Source organism: Rhea americana, unplaced genomic scaffold, assembly GCF_003343005.1.
Source record: "Rhea americana isolate MKP2758 unplaced genomic scaffold, rheAme1 scaffold_314, whole genome shotgun sequence".
Taxonomy (NCBI): Eukaryota; Metazoa; Chordata; class Aves; order Rheiformes; family Rheidae; genus Rhea; species Rhea americana.
Window position 1 is genome coordinate 598,764 of NW_028186440.1, and position 22,993 is coordinate 621,756.

At 44.8% G+C, this 22,993-nt stretch overlaps 2 protein-coding genes across 2 annotated transcripts in view; both read right to left on the minus strand.

Moving 5' to 3' along the window:
• Positions 1–7,863: 7,863 nt before the first annotated feature.
• GPR83 (G protein-coupled receptor 83) lies at positions 7,864–12,273 on the minus strand. Its single transcript, XM_085310273.1, has 4 exons — positions 11,887–12,273; positions 10,859–10,984; positions 9,286–9,419; positions 7,864–8,488 (listed from the first exon to the last, which is right to left on the minus strand). Exons 1-4 carry the CDS (start codon positions 12,271–12,273, stop codon positions 7,864–7,866), a joined length of 1,272 nt encoding a protein of 423 aa, XP_085166399.1.
• An 8,365-nt stretch (positions 12,274–20,638) lies between these two features.
• Positions 20,639–22,993, minus strand: part of MRE11 (MRE11 double strand break repair nuclease) — a 28,541-nt gene continuing 26,186 nt past the window's right edge. The window contains 1 exon segment of the mRNA XM_085310258.1: positions 20,639–22,317. Coding sequence (XP_085166384.1) covers positions 22,267–22,317 — 51 coding nt within the window. The 3' untranslated portion in view covers positions 20,639–22,266.

Here is a 22,993-nt window from a genome sequence, read left to right on the forward strand (position 1 = left end):
TTGAAGTCTCTTCTCATCCAGCASACGCTTCTGTTCATTGTCTCTTTAATGTATTCTCAGTACAAGTGTGACTCATCTGGTGTTTGGAAAAGAATATGCAGTTAATCAAGATGTTTAGCTGGTCTTCAAGAATAACTTTACTGAATAGAATGAAGAAAATAAAAATACTGAGTRTATAAAAGATGACTGAGATTTACCAAAGCAGAGAAGAATTGCAGGGCCAGGAGATGCTGGGATCCACAAAGGGCTGGAGGAAGCTCATTAGGGAAAGTTAAAGTTCTTGACTGATGGTAAGAAGTGTTTCTCATGTCAGAATACGGTAGCTATACTAATGTATCTAAAAAAGGTTTATTACCTACTTTATTTCTATTTATTTAAGTACAATAAATAAGAGGAACTGAGGCCAAGACAAACATAGATGGCCACAAATGACTTGTCCGCTAAGGTAGCTCAGTTTTTCGTTGCAAGATGTCTTAAAAGGCTTTCATTTTCATAAATCAGCAAATTTCTCTTCTGTGAAAAAATAGATTCTTGATTGCCAAGTCTGACACCAAACTTGAGGAACCTTCAGATTAGAGCTTTCAGAAGTCTTTGTGATACAGTCTAAAACAATGAATCTTTGCTTATTGTAAGATATATATGATGCTTCAGAAGAGTGAGAGCATTCTGACTACACAATTCAACTTTTTCAATAAAGGATCAACCTGTAATATGTTTTTAAATGCAATTAATGTACAGATTCTTTCTTCTGGTTTAGGTTCTTTTGGGAAAGGGAAGGCAAGGGAATGTAAGGGAAGGGAAGGGAAGTTTAAAGGGAAAAGCCTCATCTGACATGAATGAGTGCAAGAAAGRCTTCAAGGACTTCTCATCCCTGAGTAGTAGTCAAAATACAACAAGCTGTCAAGTGAAACTTGATCTTTGCTCCCTTTCAAGTTGWCTGTACAATTCTACATGGAGAAAATGGATAAAGCACCTAGCATGCATATATATATATATATGTGTATATATATGTATATTCTATATATAGAATATAGGAACAGAGAATTAATATTTACCAGTCATAGGATCTGCAAGTTAATTTTTAAAAACCTGCAGCCTTACAATATATTTCAAGGAAACAGTATTGTCAATACAAATAACTTCCCTTTGAACAGAAAAATCACAACATTATCTTAAAATYGTCAAAGTTGCAGAGACACACTCTCAAAGTTTAGGAAATGCTGGCATTAACTTTACCTGTCCAACTTTAATTGAGCTCCCTCATCCATATGACAGATGATACAATCTCTAATTACAAGATCATGTTTTATTTTTCACAACTCCTGCACTTAGGCTGTCTCCCCTCTAACAAGCAACTGTTCAGTGCTTTGCATACATATTATTCAGTAGGTGGCCCTGTCTCATGTTCACAGTCGCTACTTCAGACACAGAATGGTTTTCTCGGAGGCTTTTGCCAAGTGCTCACAGTTTGGCTGGTAATAGTGGGGCAGGCTTGCTTAAGAAACTGGTCAGTTCACAGTYTACCCTTGCTGATCTGTCTTTCTAAGGCTGCTTACTAAACCAACTGTCTGATGGCTGTGCATCACKGCACGATATGTAAGTAACAAAAAGTCAGGCTCCGTCAAGCAGACAAACATACACAAAAGGGAAAAGGGAAGAAGACAGTCTCTGCCCTGTGCACATACCTCATTTCTTCATCACTCAGACCAACCTTTCAAACTAATCAAGATGGCATCTGAACGCTGTGTAAATGACCTTATTTACTTTTTAAAAGAATCCCTCTGATCAGCAGCACAGCTGAGGTAGAATGAAATACCCATGAAGTCTGGATGCCCGATTTAAATTGCCTAGGATTTGATGGTTTCGGAATAGCTAGCATTATACTGCACTTCCTGTGCTCAGAGCACAGCCCCCACTGATTTGAGCAGCACTGGTGTATGCAAAATGCTTCTGCAGAATCCCAAATCAGATATGAACAAAATGAAGAACACGTAATTAGCATTAGCAAATGCTCATCAGAAATTTCCCTGTAGCACATCAGGTACATTTTGTARTACAGTGTATTAAATACAGACAGGGAAACAAGTCAGTTTTCAAGGACACCATTTCAACTACTTTAACCATGAGTTTGTCTTTCTGCATTTTTCTGTCCTATTTTCTCTAAAACTCATCTTTTTACTGGACACCTTTAGTTCAGTCCTAGATCAGGCCATTAAGGAACTCTGTCCAATCCATCTCCTCTTCAATTTTTGCCAGGCCCATCTCTCTTATCACCTGTACTTAAATCGACTTTTTATTTCTCCCCTCTGCCTTGATCCATCAAGGCATTGGGCAGAGTTGRGAGGAGAAGGGTTCTCTGGTCAGCACTGGGGTACAGGATCCAGAGTTGTAACAGCAGGAGCCCTGCTCAGATCTAGCTGGAGCAAGCACAAGGGTAATTGGACGTTTGAGAATTTTGTGTTTCAGTGTTCCAACAAGCTTCTACGTATGTAGTTACTCAAAGGATTTTTAACTGCACCCAAAGGCAGAGAATATTCCTTAAGATGACAAAAGGTTACCTTCAGATTCAGAAAGAACATCSCATTTGAGTTCAGACCAGAATCCCTTATCCCAAACAAAGCTAAATACAATAATCTAATCCTGGAAGCTCTTATAGATATAACATTTATGCATCACATTTACTGAAAGGGAAGGAAAGAAACAAGAAAATAAAGGGTTTAAAGCATAGAGAGATGAATCCAGAATATAGAAGAAGATTTATCCCTCARCCCTTTGATGGTGTTGACAATAGCAGAATCATATTTTGAAAATTCCTTGTATTGATTTTCTGAGGGAGAGTCACCTAGATGTGTGCTCACTCCAGTATTTCGAGCCAGCAGGTGATGCTGATGTGACAGACCCCATTGTAGTGCTGATCTGGCTGAAGCCGTGAGTGGCACATGTTCATTCACAAGAGTGAAAATGCTATGAAGGATCAGAGTAGAAGATCAAATTACTAGTAAAATTCTAACTTTCAGAAGTCGATCTCCAGGGTAGCTTTTCTATCTCAGGCCCTTCATGAGCAAAAAGAATCCTGCAAMTATTGGATTTGTAAAGATTTAAAATATTTTCATTTCTCTATTTGCAGACCCCCTTTTTTTTCAAATGTAAATGTTTAAATGTAAATGTAAATGTTAAATGTGTTTTTTTWWAAAAAAAAAGAAAAAAAGCACACACATTTTCCACTCATCAACCGAGGTGACTGTGTAGGTAAATCCAAACACAACCCTAATCATTTGCTTGTCTGGATAAAGAAAGAAGAAAGAATGCTTTTTGGAAGGATCTCTTGATCTCTTCTAGATCTCCTCCTTCTACCCCCCATGGGGAAGTTCATCTGTTTATTCCTAGTCTGAGCTGAGTAAAACTATTACAGAAATTCAAGTAGATTGTTGTTAATTAAAGATTTTTATTAATGAGTACAAAATGACAGAGACATAATCATTGAAATGGTTTGGTTCAAAATTTACAAAATCTGTGACAAAATTAAGACGGGAATAGCATAGGCTCCATATATCTCCTTTCCTCATGCCCTCACTTTACCATGTGTCGTAATCTCCATCCTGCTGCCTGCCACTGTCACACACTCTCTCCTCACTGTGCTTTCTCTTCAGGTCTCTTCTCCCCTGCCTTGCTACCACTGAGTGAAATTTGTTCCTATAAACTGCATGTGAACACAGAYTATTTTTCTTTTGACAGAGGGAATCAAATGCAGCAGCTACATTGTTGCTTCATCCCTTCCACATATATGAACACACACATTTTCTCTTCCCCGGGAAATACTTAAGTATGCAAGAGAGAAGTTATAATAGTTAAAAAATGAAAGGATGGCTGCAGGGGGTTATGAGAGACTCTGAAATTAATTAAACCAGAGCTGTGTAATTACAAAGAAGGAAGAGACAAAGGGAAAAAAATGAAAGGATAATGTTCACTGAACAGATTTTGGAAGGAATGGGCTATCTTCCCACACTAATGTTAAGGGGATTTTCCAATACTCTTTSCATCATCATCTTTCTTTCTTCTGGAGTAGAAATGGGCTTAGGTCCTGGCTTCTCCCACATGCTTTGGCATATTTAAAACTTACACTGAACATATGGGCTACATTTTGAGCAACTGAAATAAGGAATGTTTTTGATTTATAACAGTTCAAAATAKATCCAAGATTACTGTCATTCTAAATATATCCCACCACTACTTTTCTCTTCTAAGTATGTGGTAACGGTTTTGTTAGATATTCAATATTCCTAAAGATTTATTTGCTGGAAGAGAATCAAGATCTGCTGTCACTAGCTTGGGGAGTGTGGATCATGGACCCTCCATGTCTGGATCCTCCCGCTGACATATTGCAGATGTTAAGAGAGTAAAGGAGATATGGCATATGGAATGGTAGGAAGAAAGCTCTGATTTTGCACATCAGTGATATGAAATATTCTGACTCCTGGGTGCTTAATAAAGAACTAACAATATAATACTGAATTCAAAGCTACTTATAATACCTGTGAAAGAAAAAGCAAGAGGACATAGAGGAAGTAAAACATGCAGTGATGTGGAAAAACAGGTTAGATGCAAGAAATGGCAGTTGTTTTATTCTCTTTCGTATGTGAAAAACCTTCATCAGCCTTGAAATGATTTCACAAATGTAAATTTATTACATGACATTGTGAAGAATAGTTTCTCTTTTTTCATTTATAGTCATTTATAGTCATTTAAAGAAAAGAAGATTTTTCTCACTTCGCCACTAGCTGCTACAAGCAATGAATGTGGAATGGGGCTCTCTAGAGTGACATTCAAACTAATATCCACAGAATAGGGAAAATTGTTTCTTTCCAGTGCAACACAAGATAAAATTTCTGGAATGTCTTTTTTTGTTTCCCTTGTTCAGAATCAGATTTTCTGCTGCTCAGAACATCAAATTCTGCAAACTACTCTAGACAGAATATCAATTTCTTAACATAGCAACTCAATGAAGGCACATCTCAATCATCTTTTAATGCACCAAAATTGTTCAATCACCAGAGAGTAACTTGCAGAGAAATGTTCCTCTTTTATTACTTGCTGCCATAGATATCATCTGCTCTCCTAAAGGAGATTTATGAACTGATTCCAGAGAGTCCAAATCTTAGTGGGGATGAAATGTCTCAAATGTTTAATCTGAGAAGTACCCAGATGCTCTGCAAGTAAGAGAGCAAAATGCAAAGACAAATTAAAAAGTCAAACTGTGGGACTCTTTAGCTATCACTTAACAATAATTCAGAGATACTCTGATCAAAAGTTCTAGTCCAAACTAAAAATAGTGTTTAATCATCATTGTTCAAACTTTGGACAGTATGTTCAATGTTCTCAAAAGTATTTGGGGGGTTTTAGATCTTTAATTGAAGAAAAGCTTTCTGAATATTCATGGCTATTTTACGAAAGAAAAATTCAGTGTGATACAGCATTGCCAACAGGTGTTGTAGTAAGAAATTGTTGATTAACATCAACTTATGCAAAGAATAGGCACCACTTCTCTCATTCTTTTCAAATCTAACTTAGGAAAAATGCTTTTGATATAAAAGATTTTTCAGTGTTTATCTAACCATTCACCTCCCTGAGGGTATTYCAAAGAAAAACATGGATCTGCGAAATAGATCTGTTCATTCTTTCTGAATAGATCAGGACCTGCCAGCCCCCATTTCACAGAATCATAGGACGGTTGAGGTTGGAAGGGATCTCTGGAGATCATATAGTCCAACCACCCTGCTCAAGCTGGGTCACCTAGAGCATGTTGCACAGGATCGCATCCTGGTGGGTTTGGAATACCTCCAGAGACTGAGACTCCACAACCTCTCTGGGCAACCTGTTCCAGTGCTCTGACACTCTCACAGTGAAGAAACTCCTCCTCATACTCAGGCGGAACTTCCTGTGGTTCAATCTCTGCCCATTGCCTCTTGTCCTGTTGCATGGCACCACTGAAAAGAATCCGGCCCCATCCTCTTGACACCCCGCCTTAAGATATTTGTAGACATGGATAAGATCCCCTCTCAGCCTTCTCTTCTCCAGGCTAAACAGGCCCAGCTCTCTCAGCCTTTCCTGGTAAGGGAGGTGCTCCAGACCCTTAATCATCTTTGTAGCCCTACGCTAGACTCTCTACGGTAGCTCCATGWCTCTCTTGTACTGGGGAGCCCAGAACTGGATGCAGKACTTGAGATAAGGCCTCAGCAGGGCTGAGTAGAGGGCGAGATCACCTCCCCTGACCTGCTGGCAATGTTGTTCCTAATGYACCCCAGGATACCATGGGCCTTCTTGGCCACAARAACACATTGCTGGCTCATAGTCAACTTGTCATCCACCAGCACTTCCAGGTCCTTCTCAGCAGAGCTGCTCACCTCGAACTGGTGCATACATTTTTTTTTTTCTTTCTAGTTACAGGACCCTGCACTTGCCCTTGTTGAAACTCAAGAGGTTCCTCTCCGCCCARCTCTCCAGCCTGTCCAGGTCTCTCTGAATGGCAGCACAGCCCTCAGGTGTATCAGCCACTCCTCCCAGCTTGGTATCAGCAGCAAACTTGCYGAGGAGGCGCTCTGTCCATTCATTCAGGTTGCTGATGAATAAGCTGAACAAGACTGGACCCCCGTATTGACCCTTGGAGGACATCGCTAGCTACAAGCCTCYGACCAGACTGTGAGCCACTGATCCCAGCCTTCTGAGCTCTGCCCATCAGCCAGTTCTCAATCCACCTCACTGTCCACTCATCTAACCCACACTTCCTGACCTTATGTAGGAGGATGTTATGGGAGACAGTGTGGAAAGCTTTGATGAGGTCAAGGTAGACAACTTCCACTGCTCTCCCCTCATCCACCCAGCCAGTCATTCCACCAGAGAAGGCTATCAGGGTGGTTAAGGATGATTTTGCYTTGGTGAATCCATRCTGACTACTCCTGATCACCTTCTTTTCCTCCACATGTTTAGAGATGACATCCAGAATGAGCTGTTCCATCACCTTTCCGGGGATGGAGGTGAGGCTGACTGTTCTGTAATTTCCTGGGTTCTCCTTCTCGCCCCTTTTGAAGACTGGAGTGCCATTAGYTTTCTTCCACTCCTTAGGCACCTGTCCTGTTCTCTATGACTTTACAAAGATGATGGAGATTGGCCTAACAATAACATCCTCCAGCTCCCTTAACACTCATGGGTGCATCCCATCAGGTCCCATGGATTTGTGGATGTGAAGTTTGCCTAAAAGATCTCTAATTCTATCCTCTTCGATCAAGGGGAAATCTTCCTTTCTGCAGACTTTCTCTCTTATCTCCAGGGTCTGAGATTCTTGAGGGCTGCCCTTAGCAGTAAAGACTGAAGCAAAGAAGACATTCAGTAACTCTGCYTTCTCTGTATCCTTCAGGAGTGATGACTTTGTACCCAATTGCACTGGGTTGGCCATGTTGTTATTAAGAGACTTAAAGAAGAAAGAGGGGCTTTGATGTGATTAGATTGTTGCTTTAGTATTTAAATACCGGCAAAACACACACAAAGACCCACTGGTAAAAAGGCTTAGTCATGCAGATAGCATAGTGAAGTACATGCAGAGAATCCCTTCCTGCAAAGAGATCCAAAGGCAATTTGAGAAACACAAAAAGAGTTCTTTCCTAGCAAGAGTTTGCTTTCTTCCTCTTTATTATCAGCCTGCATCAAAGATGTAACTCTTTTATATTACCTTCTGTAGAGCTCGGCTGGTTGATTTCATCRTGTGTGCCTGCACTGTCACTGTTAGTAGTCCAGGGCTCCACATCTTCACWCTGTTTTAGCTCTAGTCAAACCTAGGTACAGTCCTTATAGTTTTGCCAGGGGCACTGTTTAGTTCACAGTGACTATTGGCTCAACTGAAGAGATGTCTGTTTTTCCTGACTGGATGTTGGAGGCTAATGGAAGGACGTGGGGGACACATAATTTCTTGAAGCTGCTGTTTTCTGGCCAAGCTAGTTGGTAGGATGGGACTGTGGAGGGAAGCCTCTGTTCTGTAGGTCCAGGAGATTTTCTGCATATGTTGAGCAAAGCCTTCAGCTCTGATCGGAAGCTATCATTGAGCCAGCAATAGATGAAAGGGTTGTAGCAGGTGCTACTCATTGCAAACCAGTGAAAGGCGAAGTACAAGACGTTGTTGGTGTGGATGGTCTGGCTGGAGAGGAGGACAACATAGCAATTTAAGGGAAACCAGCAGACTGCAAAGAGGATGACAACGAGCATCAGCATCTTTATAGTCTTCTTATTCTTTTTGCGAAGGGCAAAGTACTGCTCAGTGGTGACATCTCCAATGACATTGCGCAGCCAGAGTTTCTTGGCCACTGTTATATAAGCAGCAGAGATGATCAAAAGGGGCAGGACATAGAGCAAAATGAAGGTTGTTAAATCTAGGTACTTCCAAAAGAGGTCAGCTGGCTCAGGGAAATCTGGGAGACAGAGGCACCGAGTAACTTCCTCACTGCAATTGAAGATATCAGACAACAGGTGAGAGTGCATATGCCAGGGCACTGCAGGAGGCAAATCAGAAACACGGAAAGAGGAGGCTCATGTCATAACACCCCGAAGCAGACCCGTCATTTATGCAAATCTGTCATAGTTAAGTGAAGCTCTGATGCCCATGGATTTGAGCCATGGAGCAGCCTGTGAGCAATGAGATGATAATTTCTCATGAACATTCATGACATTGATAGTCTTATGAATTTCATTAAATACAAAATTACCAGCTGCACAGAAGCAAGTTTTTATTCACTGTTGTTTGGCAAATGTCCTTTTGTAAACAGAAACAGTCTGGGCACATATTAAGGGCCTTTCCTTCATTAAACTACTTTCCAAATATCAATGCTTACAACAGCATTTTATAGAATGAGCAGCTGATAGGCAGATTCTGTAACTTCCTCAGGGTTAAAGAGTAGAATAAAACCTGTTAGCTTTTTCCCCATTCCTGCTCTGCCCAGATAGGCCAGATTTGTAAATAGTGTAAATTGACAGCTTGTAGAGATTGTGGATCCATGCCAGGCCCTCTAACTTGYTATCCTATTTCATGTGATTAGTGTGCCTGAATAAAGATTAAATAATAAAAAAATAGAAAAAAGAACATGATAYCAGCTACTGTAAAAGGCATCTGATGTAAATCATAGACCAGATCCTTAGCTGGCTGATCATAAGCTCAAGGCTTTCAATAGAAGATGCCAACRTATCACCACTGAGAATTTGACCCTAGTGAGACTGTAGAGGGAAAGCAGAGAACATCCTTACCTGTATTCAAAAGTAAAGAGCTTTTGGTAGATGGCATGTGGGAGGGAAAAACAAGTTGCCATGATCCAAATTACAAAAATGTAGATAACACCTTTTGCAGTAGATATGCGAGGTTTCAGAGGATGCATTATAACCTGTTCAAAATAAATCAGTATTCAAACTGATACCATATCTGGAAATAAATACACCATTTTTTTCATATTATCTTCCAGCCTTAAATATGCTATTTAAAGTAGAAATTTAGCATGCAAGCAGTGCTRTCTTCACCTGGCTGCCATTGACTTTAAGTTGTACATGAAAGCCTGAAAGTTTTCTCCGTACAAATGGTAAATCAAATCCCTGTCCTCTTGCATTTCAGTATTTGCATCTAGGTGGCAAAAATGGTGTGTCAGTGGGTCTCACACACATTTACATTTGCAGGTTCAGTTTTCTTATATAACAAAAATGATGTAAAAAATAACTGCCTCAGGTTTTTCAGTATCTGTGATACAATGAACCATGGGATTGTGATTTAATCAGTGCTCACTGGGAATGCTTCTGACATGCTGTGTATTTTCTGTAAACTAGAGGTGTTCTGGCAGAAATTATTAGCTGTACGTGTTCCCAATTATGAAGCCATTATCAGTAGTAAGCTTCAGCTCTGTCAGGCTTGTGACAAAAGTACAGTGAGCTCTCCATCATTCAGAGCAGCAAGGGATGCGAAATCTCAAATAAAGAAAACTTGGATAATGTGAGTACTTCTAATACACAGATGTCTCTATACAATGCTTTCCTAGGCTCCAGGAAGGACTGCATGTCACATGGGCCATGGTATTAATGTACAGAGCCAGTCCAGGTTGTGATACACTGTCCTGCYTTGCCCAGGGATGCTCTGAAGCTGCTGGAGTGGTTTTGTAGGAGTCAGATTGAGTCCATCAAGGCTTGTTAGCTCTGACTTATTGCTGGACATGCCACACTCCAACAGGCTGCATGTCAGGTGTCTCTGCCTTGGGCTTCCCAGTGCTCCCAGTGAGGATAATGCCCCCAGCAGAGTCTAGCAGCTTAGACCCTGAAACCCACAGAAGCACTGGAAAACTGCACCCAGGTTTGAGAAATCCCTGGACATGGTGTGGAACATTCACATGGGACTGGGTACCTGAGTAAGGGCAGAAAGCTTTTACTTCAGCTGCCTGAAGCTAGTTGAGATCTCTCTGCATCCATGGCACTGGTAGTTCACAAGCCAAACAAACCACCCCCTGAGGAGAGYTGACCATCTGGAATTGCTATCAGGCTTTTGACTTTCTCTTAGTTTGACCAGCTAGCAGATTACCAATCTGAAGAAATTGTTCCTGAACTCCTGTTCCCCAGCTGGGAGAGATTCCAAAGGGATAGAGATCTCCCCTTCTCTCGCCTTGCTGTATGCTTTAAACTAACMTTTTGATCTGCTAGCAAGAACTGTTCCACTACACTGCCAATTTTTTCATGCATTTTACAGTAATCTGAGAGCTGAGAAGTAAATGAAACAGATAAAAACTTTTTCATTTAACTTAAGTGCTTCCAAACCTTCTAGCTGTCTGCTTCAGAGAGCTCTCACCTGATGCCTGTCCACGGCAATGGCTGTGAGGGTCAAGGCAGAGACATGGAGGGAGCAGTATTGTGCAAATCTACTGACRTGGCACATCCCCTTCCCAAATATCCATGTACTGTTCACAAAACGAGCCTAAAACCAGAATACTGTTAGCTTTTGTGCACCCCCTCTCCGACCACACACAGACATGCTTATATATATATACCTGAGAGATCTCTGGCACAAAATTCTTACGCTATTTACTAGATACTCTAAAATAGCCRTTTCCAACCCATTTAAGTACATCACCTACCTCTTCTAGTCAACCTCTTTGTAAAATTCACTGACTGCTGAACCCTGAACAGTCAGGCTAGTGGCCCAGCAGTATTTTCCAGGACAATTCAGCAAAGCAGCATATGAGATGTTTGTTCTGATTCATTCACAATATTCTCTTCTGTAGTTTAACAGTTTAGGCAATTAGTCTTATCAATTTTCCCCTCTTAAGCTCTCCTTATAGGATATGGATCACCTGTATGCCTTATTTCAATTCAAAGCAAACTACAGCTTTTCTACRCAGCTTGTAAAATGATGATTCACAGTATTACATTGGAACTATTTCAAACAAAGGGGGGGGAAAGACCATATGTGCTATAAAGCATTAAGAAATCATTGTGACATTATTATTGCTCAAGTGCTACCAGGACCACCTTTAACGATAGATAAGATCAGATCTTCAACTAGGTAACAGAAATTAGAGAAGAAAAAGACATACTGAGCTTTCCCAAGAGTACTCCAACCACTATAATTTGGACTGGAAAGAGGTCTGTAAGATGTTCATGCACTGCCTACAATGGTATAAAGAAAGAAAGGTCACTGAAGTAACAGTGCCTTTATGGCATTGACGGATCCAGCTGCCTCTTTTCCCTGAATGCAGTGTCATTTGTCACTTCCCAGCCACACAGTCCCATGCACGGAACTATTTTTACAATGCTTCTTTAACAAAGTTCATGCTTTGAAAGAAAAATGAGAGGGAAGGGTCTCTTTCCCACTCTTACCAGTGTAAAGGGTGTGTTGAGTAGTGTAATCATGATGTCGGCTACGGCCAGATTCGCGATGAACAGGCTGGTGGCAGAGTGCATCCTTTTGTTCTTGATCACGACGTGGCAGACCAGGACATTGCCGAAAAGCGAGAAGATGATGATAAAGGAGTATGCCATGATGAGCAGGGCTTTCACTGTGAGATTCTGCGATTCGGCTCCGTATCGGCTCCTGCCCACGAAGCTCTGCCAGTCAGCTAGAGTGTAGTTATCCCAGGAAAAGAAACTGGAAACGTTTGGGATTTCAAAAGGCTCTTCAAAACTTCTGTTAAGGGGTAACGTTCCTGATGTCGCAAAACCGTTAACTAAGTAGGGAAGAGAGAGACAGATAAAATGGAAAAACATTTCTGAAAAGCTGCTCTGTTCTTCTGAGCCAGAAATAATGCATTTATAATACAGTACAGCACACGGCGTCAAGAGGAGACTTGAAGAGCAGTCGTTCACTTGCCTCTGCACAAACACTTGTCATGGCTATAAATGATATACAGAGGCAACTGGGAACACAACTCACATGCTGAACCACAGCGCTGCTCTGCTGTGCACTCAGTATGTGCTTCTCTCTCTGCTTCTGGCTACTTTTATATCTTCAGCAAGCTCCCATCTTACACATGCTCTGAACAAGGATCCCTGCCCACTGGGCTGCATAATATTGCTAGTCTGACGTGCTCATTTTATGCCAATTACACTCCCCCAAGGCACTACTCCAAGGTAATCGCATCTGCTCTCTAGGAGAAAGACAAACCTGCTCTCTTCAGTCTTCAGCATCCTTTTTAACTATCAATAGCCATTACTGAGTTCATGCAAATTTTGTGCTGTTTATAAACCAGCACTGTGTCTGGCAGCTGTGCTGTCTTCCAGGAGAAATTCCAAATTAAAGTTCACTTTTAAAGATCTGAGAGGCAAGCTTCAGCCTGTCAATAATTGCACAGCAATATTGACTAGCTAGCATAGAAATAGGTGTATGGCAACAGAGGAAATGTGAATAAAAAGATGATTTACTGTATTTGGAAGCTTAACTCTCACTCTTCTAGTGAAAGAAAATACCACATGACTTATAACTGATTTTGCAGAAGCCCTTATTATGAATGCTTATCATGTCCATGTAAAGAGTCAGTATGAATCAGTTAGCAGTATTTTTCCAAAGATCGTTTCTCCACACAGAAAGAGAAAAATATCTAAGCTTTCCTTTGGCAGAGATTTTCTCTTGACCAAGAGAATACCAATTAGATCCTAAATTGTATATTCTAGGTTTTGTAGAAATACAGTAGTAATCACAAAAAAGTGATTACAAGGAAAGGAGAACTGTAAGGCATCACTGAGACCAGTGAATCCAACATCCACAGCTACAAGCAGCCGTACTCTGGATGTCAAGCACTGAAGAGACCCGCAGAGTGTTTATTCCCAGGGCCCTTCTGCCACGATGTGTTAGGAAATGTAAGATCAGTAGTAGAAGACCAAGAGCTACAAATACAATATACCACAGGAAGACGTGTACCTCCAGACTGGTGAAGCTAAGGGCATGCATCAGGTGCTGCCCCTTGGTTGGTAAATTCAGCCTGGTTTGATTCTACAGAGATGACAAATCTGCCTTTTCCATACTTGCTCCTGCCAGACCAATTACTGTGAAACAAGAGGGCTGGGGACAGCTCATTAATTCTGTCTGGGTGACAGACCAGAAGAGGTTCTATAGGTACAAAGCTTTATTTAATYCTCGGAAAAAAAGAGTGTAACCTGAAACGTTTACATTATAAGCCGATCGCTCATTGGTGAAAACACTTCTGGAAGTAGTGTCCATTGCCTTTTGCAGAGATGATCTTCTCCATTTTGTAGATTATGTCCTGGTCAGGATTCACTTCTGGAAGTTCTTCAGGATCAGATGTCCCCAGTATTGCTTGGTGATCCTAGGCTATCAAGTGGTACACAGCTATCTATGCCCTTCCCACAAGTTTAGCTACTGTAAACACTTTATCTGTGAACATTTGCTCAGAGCCTTTCTCCTGTCTTGCTTTTGCTAAAGGCACCCTGATGTGGTCTCCCTTTTTGTGCAGGGGAGCAGAATCTGTCATTCTAACCACATCSCTCTGTGCAGTTTTCCAAGGCCTCGCACAGCTGAAAGGGTTCACGTCCACTGCCTGGCTCTGACAGGTGCTTCCAGCTCTTAATCAACTCCATCAACTCATCAACATAGCGAAAAGTGTTGCCCACTATCAAATACCTCCACTTCTTGGTTTTGAGCGTCCTGTTAAAATACTCTGTGACAAAGGCTTTCACCTCACTATTAGCAACACAAGGGTAAACATTGTACTGCTTTAACAGCTTGTTTAAAGGCTTTAAAATGCTTTTTCCCCTGGTCAGTCTGCAATTGTGGACACTTGCACTCCTGCTAACGAGAGTTTTAAAAGGCCCGGCCATTTCAGAGCCTTTTGGCTCGGGCATGCTTGGGTAGTGAGTCTACCACCATGAAGATGTACTTGAACACCCTGGCTGTGTTTGGAAAACTGGTGCATGTCCAGCATGTCTGGAGCTGAGGAAAGCTTAGTGTGTTTGCTTGAGCAGCCTCCTCGCTGCTGCTGGCTGCAGAAGCTGCCATTTACTCTGCAAGCTAAAAGAAGGCAGAGGAGCAAAGGAAAAGAGCTCAGAGAGAAGAAGGACGAGCTCTCTGTCCAYGCACTCAGCTCCCTGTGCTGCTGCCCAGCACTCCGCAATGCAATCAGCTGGAAGTGTCCCCTGGGCACTGCAGGACAGAACAGCCCTCCCTGCTAGGAGAGCTCCAGCACAAAGGCCCCAGCTGTTTCTCCTGGCTGTCCTTCATGCCAGCTGAACATCAGCAGGAAGTTCCAGATGGACCTTTTCGCACTGGGATCCTCCTGTGCCGTGACAGCTGGAAGGCAGMAGGTGCTTGCAGAGTGGCTGCTCACCTGCCAGGAGGTCTGAGGAGCTCCTCCAGGAGACCTGGAGCAGCCACCAAAATTTTGCCAGTAACAGGATCTTCCGTGCACCCCCAGACTGGTATGGGCTAAGGAAGGACATCATGGAGCAACAAAGGTGGTTCAGGGCCCCCAGGAGAGCGCTCCATGTGCCCTGGGGCACTGAGGAGCAGCTCTTCCCAGGCTGGGCAGTGCATCCCTATGCAGACTAAGGCAGGCCTCGAGCAGGCTGCCGGCACAGGGGCTGCCCAGACCAGCTCTGCCCTCACTGACTCCTCAACTCCAGCCTCCAGCTGTGCCCGCCTTCAGGGCTGGGGCTGCAGCAGGCACTAGGTTGCTCTTCGGCTGGTTCATCCTGCTCATCATCCTCACAGCATGGCAGGTCAAACAGCTCAGCCTTTTCCATTTGCTGCCAAATAAAAAGTGACCCAGGCTGATGATTCCCTGGGAAGAGCAAGGGCTAAGAGCAAGGGAAGAGCTCTGAGATTTTGGGAGCTTTCCCCAGGGATGTGGCTGGCCRAGGCTCTTTTCTGCCAGCCTCCCATGCTCCCATGGCCAGGATAGCAGTGGGGGATGCATCCTCAAGGCCATGCACATGACTGTGAGAGTTGGGGCTGGACTAGGTAGCACCAGCTCAGCCTGAGTGGTGAATGCTTGGTGTTCACCAGCTGCCTTTCAGCCTGCTGCCACTGCTGCTCCATCCTCCCTAGCAGCTGATAGTTGATGAGGAGTGTTTCCCCGTGGCTGAAGCAGGGAGAGAGAAAGAGCCGAGCATGGCTGGAGCAAGAGGCTGCCTGGGCTTCCTTTTGCAAAGGCCTTGGTGTGCATCACTAGCCCTCCCTGTTGGTAGCCCAGCTGCAGAACTGGAAATGAGAATCAGCATCCACGGAAAGATTTTGCCCTGCAAACCAGTGCAGCTTGGAAGGCACCAGATGCCCTTTGCCTTCCAGGTGATGAAAGCAAGAGCCACCCTCTGCCACTACAAGGGCACACGAGGCCTCTTTGCCTGCTGCATGTGGCCAGAGAGCCCTGAGACCCGCATCCSTGGGTGTGCGAGGAAGTGGAGCTGCATCCAGGCATTTGTGTGGTGGAGCACAAACGTGATCCCAGCAAGAGCTACCTGTGATGCCCAGGACTAGGGAGGTGGTCAGCATTTCCTTCCTGCCGCGCAGAGCTATGCTGCACCAAGTCGCCTGGCTCAGGACTGTGCATGCATGTGCGTATGCGTGAGCATCCCTGTGTGGGTCTAGGGGTGAGAGCCTGTGTTGGGCGGCTCTCCTACCTGATGGCATTTCTTTCACTGCTCATCATTTCGGCAGAGGCCTTCCCCRTTAGCTGCYTCATGCTGCAGCGCTTGCAAGGCAGTCGCCAGAGGTGACACAGATGCCTGTGCAAAGAGAAAACACACGCTGCTGAGACTGACCACAGCTTCGTGAGACCATGGAGGTACCTTCTCATGGGCGGGGGAAGAGTGAGAAAAAGAATTTTTTCAGTTGATGGATGAGATGACCATGTTGATGGATTAGTTTCTATCTGTCTTCATCCTGCTCACTGTGCACACATGCTACTGTCAAAGCCCAGGCCTGGGCTGGGACATAGTAGCTTCAGGCTGCCAAGAGCCTGCTGGGAGGGAGATGGGAGGGCTGCAGAAGCTGTCAGGGCCAAGTCCCCGGCCAGGCAGCTGGAGTGGGAGCCCACGAAGTAGGTTGCTGGGGTTTGTGAGGTGAGCTTTGGGGGCTACCCATCTCCACCAGCTTACCTCTGGAGAGTTGGTCTTCTTGAAGCCACTCACCAAGGCTTGAAGGCCTTTGGCAAGTTCCATTTCTGGAAGGAAAAGACAGAAGGAGAAAAGAGACATCCAAACCCACATGGGATTTGCCCTGCTGATGGCGTGCCCTCTGACAAATCTTCCAAGGACAGTGAGAGTGGGCACAGACATTCAGCCCTCCTCTTGCAAGCCCCTCCTTGCCTAGGTCAGGAATTCTTCTAACCACCCGCGTGGCCAACATAACCACAGGCAAGGAAAAAGCAGAGGCCAGAAAGGGTCTTATCCCAAGCACTCCACACCAAGTGAGCAAGACAGCCTACCATCAACTGTGCACTTGGGCTACCAGCCTGAGGCTCAGGCCAGGGTGAACTCCACAACACTTTGTTCCCACCCCATGTGCATAGTGAGATCCAAAAACTCCTCCTTTCCCCTTGAGCGAGTCACACAGGCTTTGCTCTGTGGCTGTTACCAGGGAGCCCGGTCCTGCTGTGCACAAGACCTCACCCTCCACCCCTGCCTGCCTACCCAGAGAGATGGCTTGGTCCAGGTAGGTGGCCAGGTCCTTGATGTTTTTGGAAATGTATCAGATGGCTGCCTCTATGTCCTTGTCGCAGCTTGGCTCCATGACATGCCCTTCTGCTGCAGGAGGTTCTGTGACATGGGGGCAAGGAGGAAGATGGGAGGAGAGACCAACTGAAGTGCTCTGGGGTTTCCCAGACTGCTAGAGCAGCCAGGAAAACAGCAGCAACAGGGCAGGATGGCCTTGCCAAGTCCCCACAGGGCTTCCTGTTCCTGACCTGTCTGCCCATGGCCTGCCTCACAGGAGGTACCAGACCCCTTCTCGCACATCTATCTCAGCTTTCCCCACCTCTCCTGAGGTTRGTGCCCTGCAGGCACTCCCTGTCACCAGCAGCAGCCTGAGTCACTTCTACCAGGACTTTTCTACCCAGCATTTTTGTCACCTCAGTGAGCACCAGCCCAGGAAATGATTTCCTCAAGGTGTCCAGGGCACTCTAGCCCCAAACTGCCTTCCAGGGTCTTCTTGTGGCTATGCCCAGGCTCTCAAGGAGGAGATGCCCTTTGCTGCCAGCTGCTTGGCTCAGCCCAGCACCTGGGATGTCTGTGTCCTGCTAGCCTTGTTCCATGGGCGCCCAGGCAACTGGGGGCTTAATCATCTCACTGGTTCCTTCCCCACAAGGCATCCTGCTTTCCTCAGGGCTGGGCACCCCTCTGTCATGGCTCTCCTTGGCCTTTGTGGACAAGAGTGGAAAAGACAAGGGCTCAGAGTGGAAGGAGAGAAGGTGTGGAGGGAATGGACCTTGAGGAAGGCTGGTGGCTCTGTCAGGGTGAGGGAGATGGCACACCAGGGCTGCTGATGCCATCATGCTGATGCTTGCAGCCTTCTGGGTGCAGCCCTTGCTGTGACCTGGGGACCTCCCTGGAAGGCTGCCTTTCCAAAGCTGCTCCWCCCAACTGCTTCCCGCCCCCTCTCTCTCTTTGGAATAGAGCTGCCTGCTGCCTTTCTCCTCCACCAGCCAACAGCAGTGGGGACAGCAGCCGGTGGCCAAAGGCTGTGCGCAGCGGGGCCAGGAGGGGAGTGGGGATCCTGTACCTTGGCCTCGGTGGCTCGGCTACATGCCAAGTTGGGTGCGGGTGTCTGAACAAGGGCCACCAGAGAGCTGTGTGSCGGGGGCTGCTCTTGCTCACCAGGYATTGGTTGCTGGCTGGGCTGGAGGCCCTGGCGCTGCTATCTCCTCGCTCTTCCGCAAGGCCCATGCGCCTGCTACGGTGGCAAGAAGGGCAAGGCAGTGAGMAGAAGGGTGAAGACCACTGACTCAGGCCTCTTCCCAAGCGCTTGTGACTAGTGCACAAGGCACAGCGCTGGGGCCACCACAGTGTGCACTGCAATCCCGCCTGCCAGGKGGCTCAGCCCAGCTCCTCTTGCCCTTGGGAGCAGTGGAGGTGGAAGAGAAGGGCTGAGCCTCCGCCTCTGAGGTGGGGCCAGGACAGCGGCAGGAGACAAGTTTGAGCAGGCTGTGAAACGCATCCCCTGGACCTGGACGGAGGCCCTGTGCAGTGCCAGTGCTGGGTGAGGAGGGGCAATGTGGGGAAGATGCGTCTGGGCTGGCTAGCTGGGGAGGATGCCTAGGGTCAAAYGTGTAATGAGAGGAACCATGTGGAGGAGAGAGCTGCTGATAAATCACTTACATAGCCACAAGGGTCTCCATGGGCTTTGAGGCCTCTTTGCCTTTCTTCTTGCTGGAGCAAGACTGGAAACCTGGCAACAGAGGGAGTGCAAAAACTCCAGGAATGAATGCTGGTGCCTGCCCCAACACAAGCTCTGCGTGCTGCTGAGGGGGCCAAGCTTGCTGGGGGCAGGGGCCCTCCATCCCTGCCTGGGCTCCCTGCTCTGAGAAGCTCTTGCTCTGGAGCCCCTGTTCTTGACTCCAGGCAGGGAGTGCACCTTCTAGGGAAGCCACATGTCTTCCCTTGGGAGTGCTGGAATGTTGCTGCTACAGGACCTGCCCTTGTGACATCTCTYCTGCCCAGGTTGTCCTTCCCTGCCAAGCGCAGGAGCACCAGCTGCATGTGGAGAGCTGCCAACTCTGGGGACTTTCCCACCTGCAGAGGATCTTTCCAGCTCCTAGAGATGAGAAGTCAGGTCCCTCAGCCAGCTCTGCTTCACCTTTTGAGCTGGTCACACGCTTGGCAGGCCATCCTCATCAGCCTAGCTGGGCTCCCCCAAAGGCAGCATGGAAGAGAATGAGGGAGCTGCTGTGTCCCAAAATACGGCAGCAGGCCCCGGGCTCTTGCAGCCCCGTTCCTTACACCACTGCCTCTCGGGGAGCTGGAACTARGCTCTCTTGGGGGTGGGGGTTATTCCTTCTCCCTTCCTTACAAAGCTGTGACAAAGACTCAAAGCTGCAGGCCCTGAGCCATTGATGCCAAAAGAAAAATGCAAGCAGTGAAAGCGCTGCTCCAGGTCACGGGGCGCAACAGCGGAGCAGGCCTTCTCACCACCTCCCACCTCCTCAGTCGCCCAAGGAGTGCAGGTTCCAGCCAGCAGCTCTAGGCAATGCTGTCGAGGCCACTGTGACCCACGAGCTGCAGCGCTGATGGGTGAGGGAGCAAAGGCTGCTGGGAAGCTCTGGAGCCAGCCATCCAGCTTGGCTATGCAAACACACCCGGTGACACGTGCCAATGTACCCATGGTGGGAACACGCAGGAGAGTCTCGAGCATCACTGTGACCATTGCCTTAAGGCAGCCCCTTGCCCACATCTGGGCAGCCCATTGCCTTAAGGCAGCCCCTTGCCCACATCTGGGCAGCCCATTGCCAGGGTGGGAAGGTGCTCTCTCCTCTCTTCCTGAGCCCAATGCTTCCAGGCTGAGCTGCTCACTGCTGCCACAGTGCCAGGAAGGACTGGAGCCTGTCTTGGGGCCTATGCCTTTTCTCACTCTCCCTAGACTTCCTTTCCCCAGAGCTCCCTGCTCTGAACATATCTTTGTTGCCCCGTGCGCTGCTGCCTCCTAGAGACCTCCCAGCCCTGCCCACCTGCTGCTCTGCCTAACAGAGCCTCAGGYCCGAAGGGCTTTTTCTCACCTTGGGAAGGTGGATTGCAAGTTACATGAATGAGAAGTATCCTTTTCATATCATGCATTACCATTGCTGTAAGAGAAACACAGATCGAGTGTCTTGTCCTTGTATGAGCACCTTAATCATTAGAGGAAATCTTTATAYGCACACCAGGTTTTCCCTCTGAAATTAAACATGCTATCTTTATCTTCTATGAGATAATTTAACTGCTACAGTTTAACAGCATAAACATATCCTCTATGAATTTGGCAGCTGACTATAGAAAAAAAACCCTTGTGAAAAAAGGTAAGAAAAACAAAACACTTTGAAATAACTCCTGTTAATCCTGCTTTCCTTTGCTAAAATCTTTGCCCAGGATGTGCCTTATAAGACAGAATCCCTAATGAAAGAATGAATTAGCTATTGCTCAAGCCTTTATAACAAAACAGGTTTAATTTCAATAGCAACATAAACAAGCAAATTGTATTAAAATCTTAATCCCTTTGATTCAATGCAGTCCATCCATGTGAAGTTTGCTCTTTATTTACAAATAGGTTAAAAAAGAAAAAAAAAAAAAACTCAGCCCTTCTCTTGAAGAGATTTTACAGCAGCTTGTCTATTGCATAGGTAATATTATAATAGCTTTGACAGCATTTAATGAGGGGAAAGAGTCAGGCTATCAAACTATGCCCTGATACTTTATGTGAGCATACTGCTCTGCAAATTGCTACTAAGCTGTACACTAGAAATTCGAATGTTTTGATCTTTCTCATGGAAGTACTCAGAAAGCTCAAGGCTCATTTAAGTTCACTCCTGCAGAATATATRCAGACAAAGTAACAACACTCACATGCAGCAAGAGCCACAGCAACACMAATGCCAACCCTGTATCTTTGAGGGAGAAGGAGAAAGACAAACAAACAAACTCACATATGGACACATAGTTGCTGCTTTCAATGTATTTAGTGCCTCTCTGACATGCTGGAGGATTAGCTAATAAATTCTTCTGGCCTCTTCCTTGACAAGCTCTAAAGGCTGTAGCCATGATGTGTCAGTACTTTTTTTCTTTTGGGGGGGGGAGGAGGAAGGGAAGGAAGAGAAAGGATGTATGGGGTGGAAAAAGGCAAAGAAGGAACAGGAACAGGAGCCTTGGCTCCTTCCATGGAAGGAACTGTTTCTTCACTGTCAACACAGTATTCTGCTTYAAGAGTTCTCATTTAGAGAAATAGCTGGAAAAACAACAACGACATTGCAGGGGGGTTACTAAAGTGGAAGGCTGAGGTAAGAGATAACTGAGAAACATCAACTAAGAAAAAGCAAGAGGCAACGTCTTGCCCTTTACTGGCACAATTCCTTTATTCTTCAAGTAGCATTCCTTGCACAGCTGTAGGGTTCTAGCCCCTACGTCTTATTTTAAAGGGTAAAAAGCTGATAATGCAATTTAACCTCAAATCTTTGGCTTTTCTTTAGTAACAGAGCAGAAGTCATTCCTGTATACTATGACATTTAATAACAGTGCAACAGTGGGTTTAGTTCTCCCAATAAGCTGAAAGTATTATGACATTTTCAGGTGTTAATATTGAAAGCTGTATCTTTGGGTTAAATTACTACTCCTTGGGGCTTTAACTGCAACGGTATCAAAACTGCAAATAAATACAGAGTTCACTGTTCTGGCCAAGTCCACATTCATTTCCATACTCGCGTACTATCCTAAATTTACTCCTRTGAAAAATTCAAGCATCAAAAGAATGAAGCTTTCTATAAAAGATACAATTATGTTATTTACATTACCATCTTAGAAAGAAAACAGGCTTTTAGATTTTTTTTTTTTTTAGAAAGAATTAGCAGTTTCAGGCAGTACTACTTCAAAGTATTTGTAAAATATTAGGCTCTGCATCCAAGTAATGCAACACAAATCATTCTGAATTCAGTGCCACTAAAATAAAACATTTCATAGGAGTGAAGACTTAAGGCAAACCGCCATTTACAGAGAAATGTCATACAGAGTATGCTTTGCATATTGTTCTCCATTTTTCTTTAGTGGCCTCTCTTACACAGTGAGTCTGAAATTATTTCGTTCTTCTTGATGTTGCAATGCTCTTGAATGGGTCAAAATCATCCTGTAATTTGTAAATAGATATGGATTATTAAAATTGTCGTGCATTCTGAGCCAAAAAAAAGTGACATCGTCTTCAGATTAAGTTGGAAAGCCAGGCCACTTTACTTATTCCATGCTTTCTGATTGAGCTGTGTTTGTTATTTTCAATACCCAGGAGATTACCCATGAATTTGAAGTCTCAAGTTACAAGAGCATAGAAAATAGAAATTCAGCTTAAGTCAGCATGATCAGAATAATTATCTGAAATCAGGAAAAAAATCTGCATTTCAGGTATGACCTAGTAAATTAGTATCATTATATAAGCAGAATATACTTCAAAGGAAGTTGTAGCCATATATACATCACACCATAATTTAATGAGAAATGCAAGAATCAAAAATACTTTCTTTTTTGCACATTCAGGAAGACATGCAGTTTTGTATTCAGGTACCAAAAGAGGAGACAGTACAGTGGAAAGAAGAGATAATAATTTAACATTTTTTCTGAAGTAGCCAATGTCTGACATGATTAAGGCAGGGATCCTGTCCATATATAACAACCTGACAGTCTGTGAAAAGAGACAGCATAATGCTTGACAGTAAAATATGGATTTTATATAGTGTAAAGTTGAAAATAAATTCTACTTGTTTACTTATTACAAAGTAATCTCTTCCTAGCAGTTCTAATAGACATGTGAT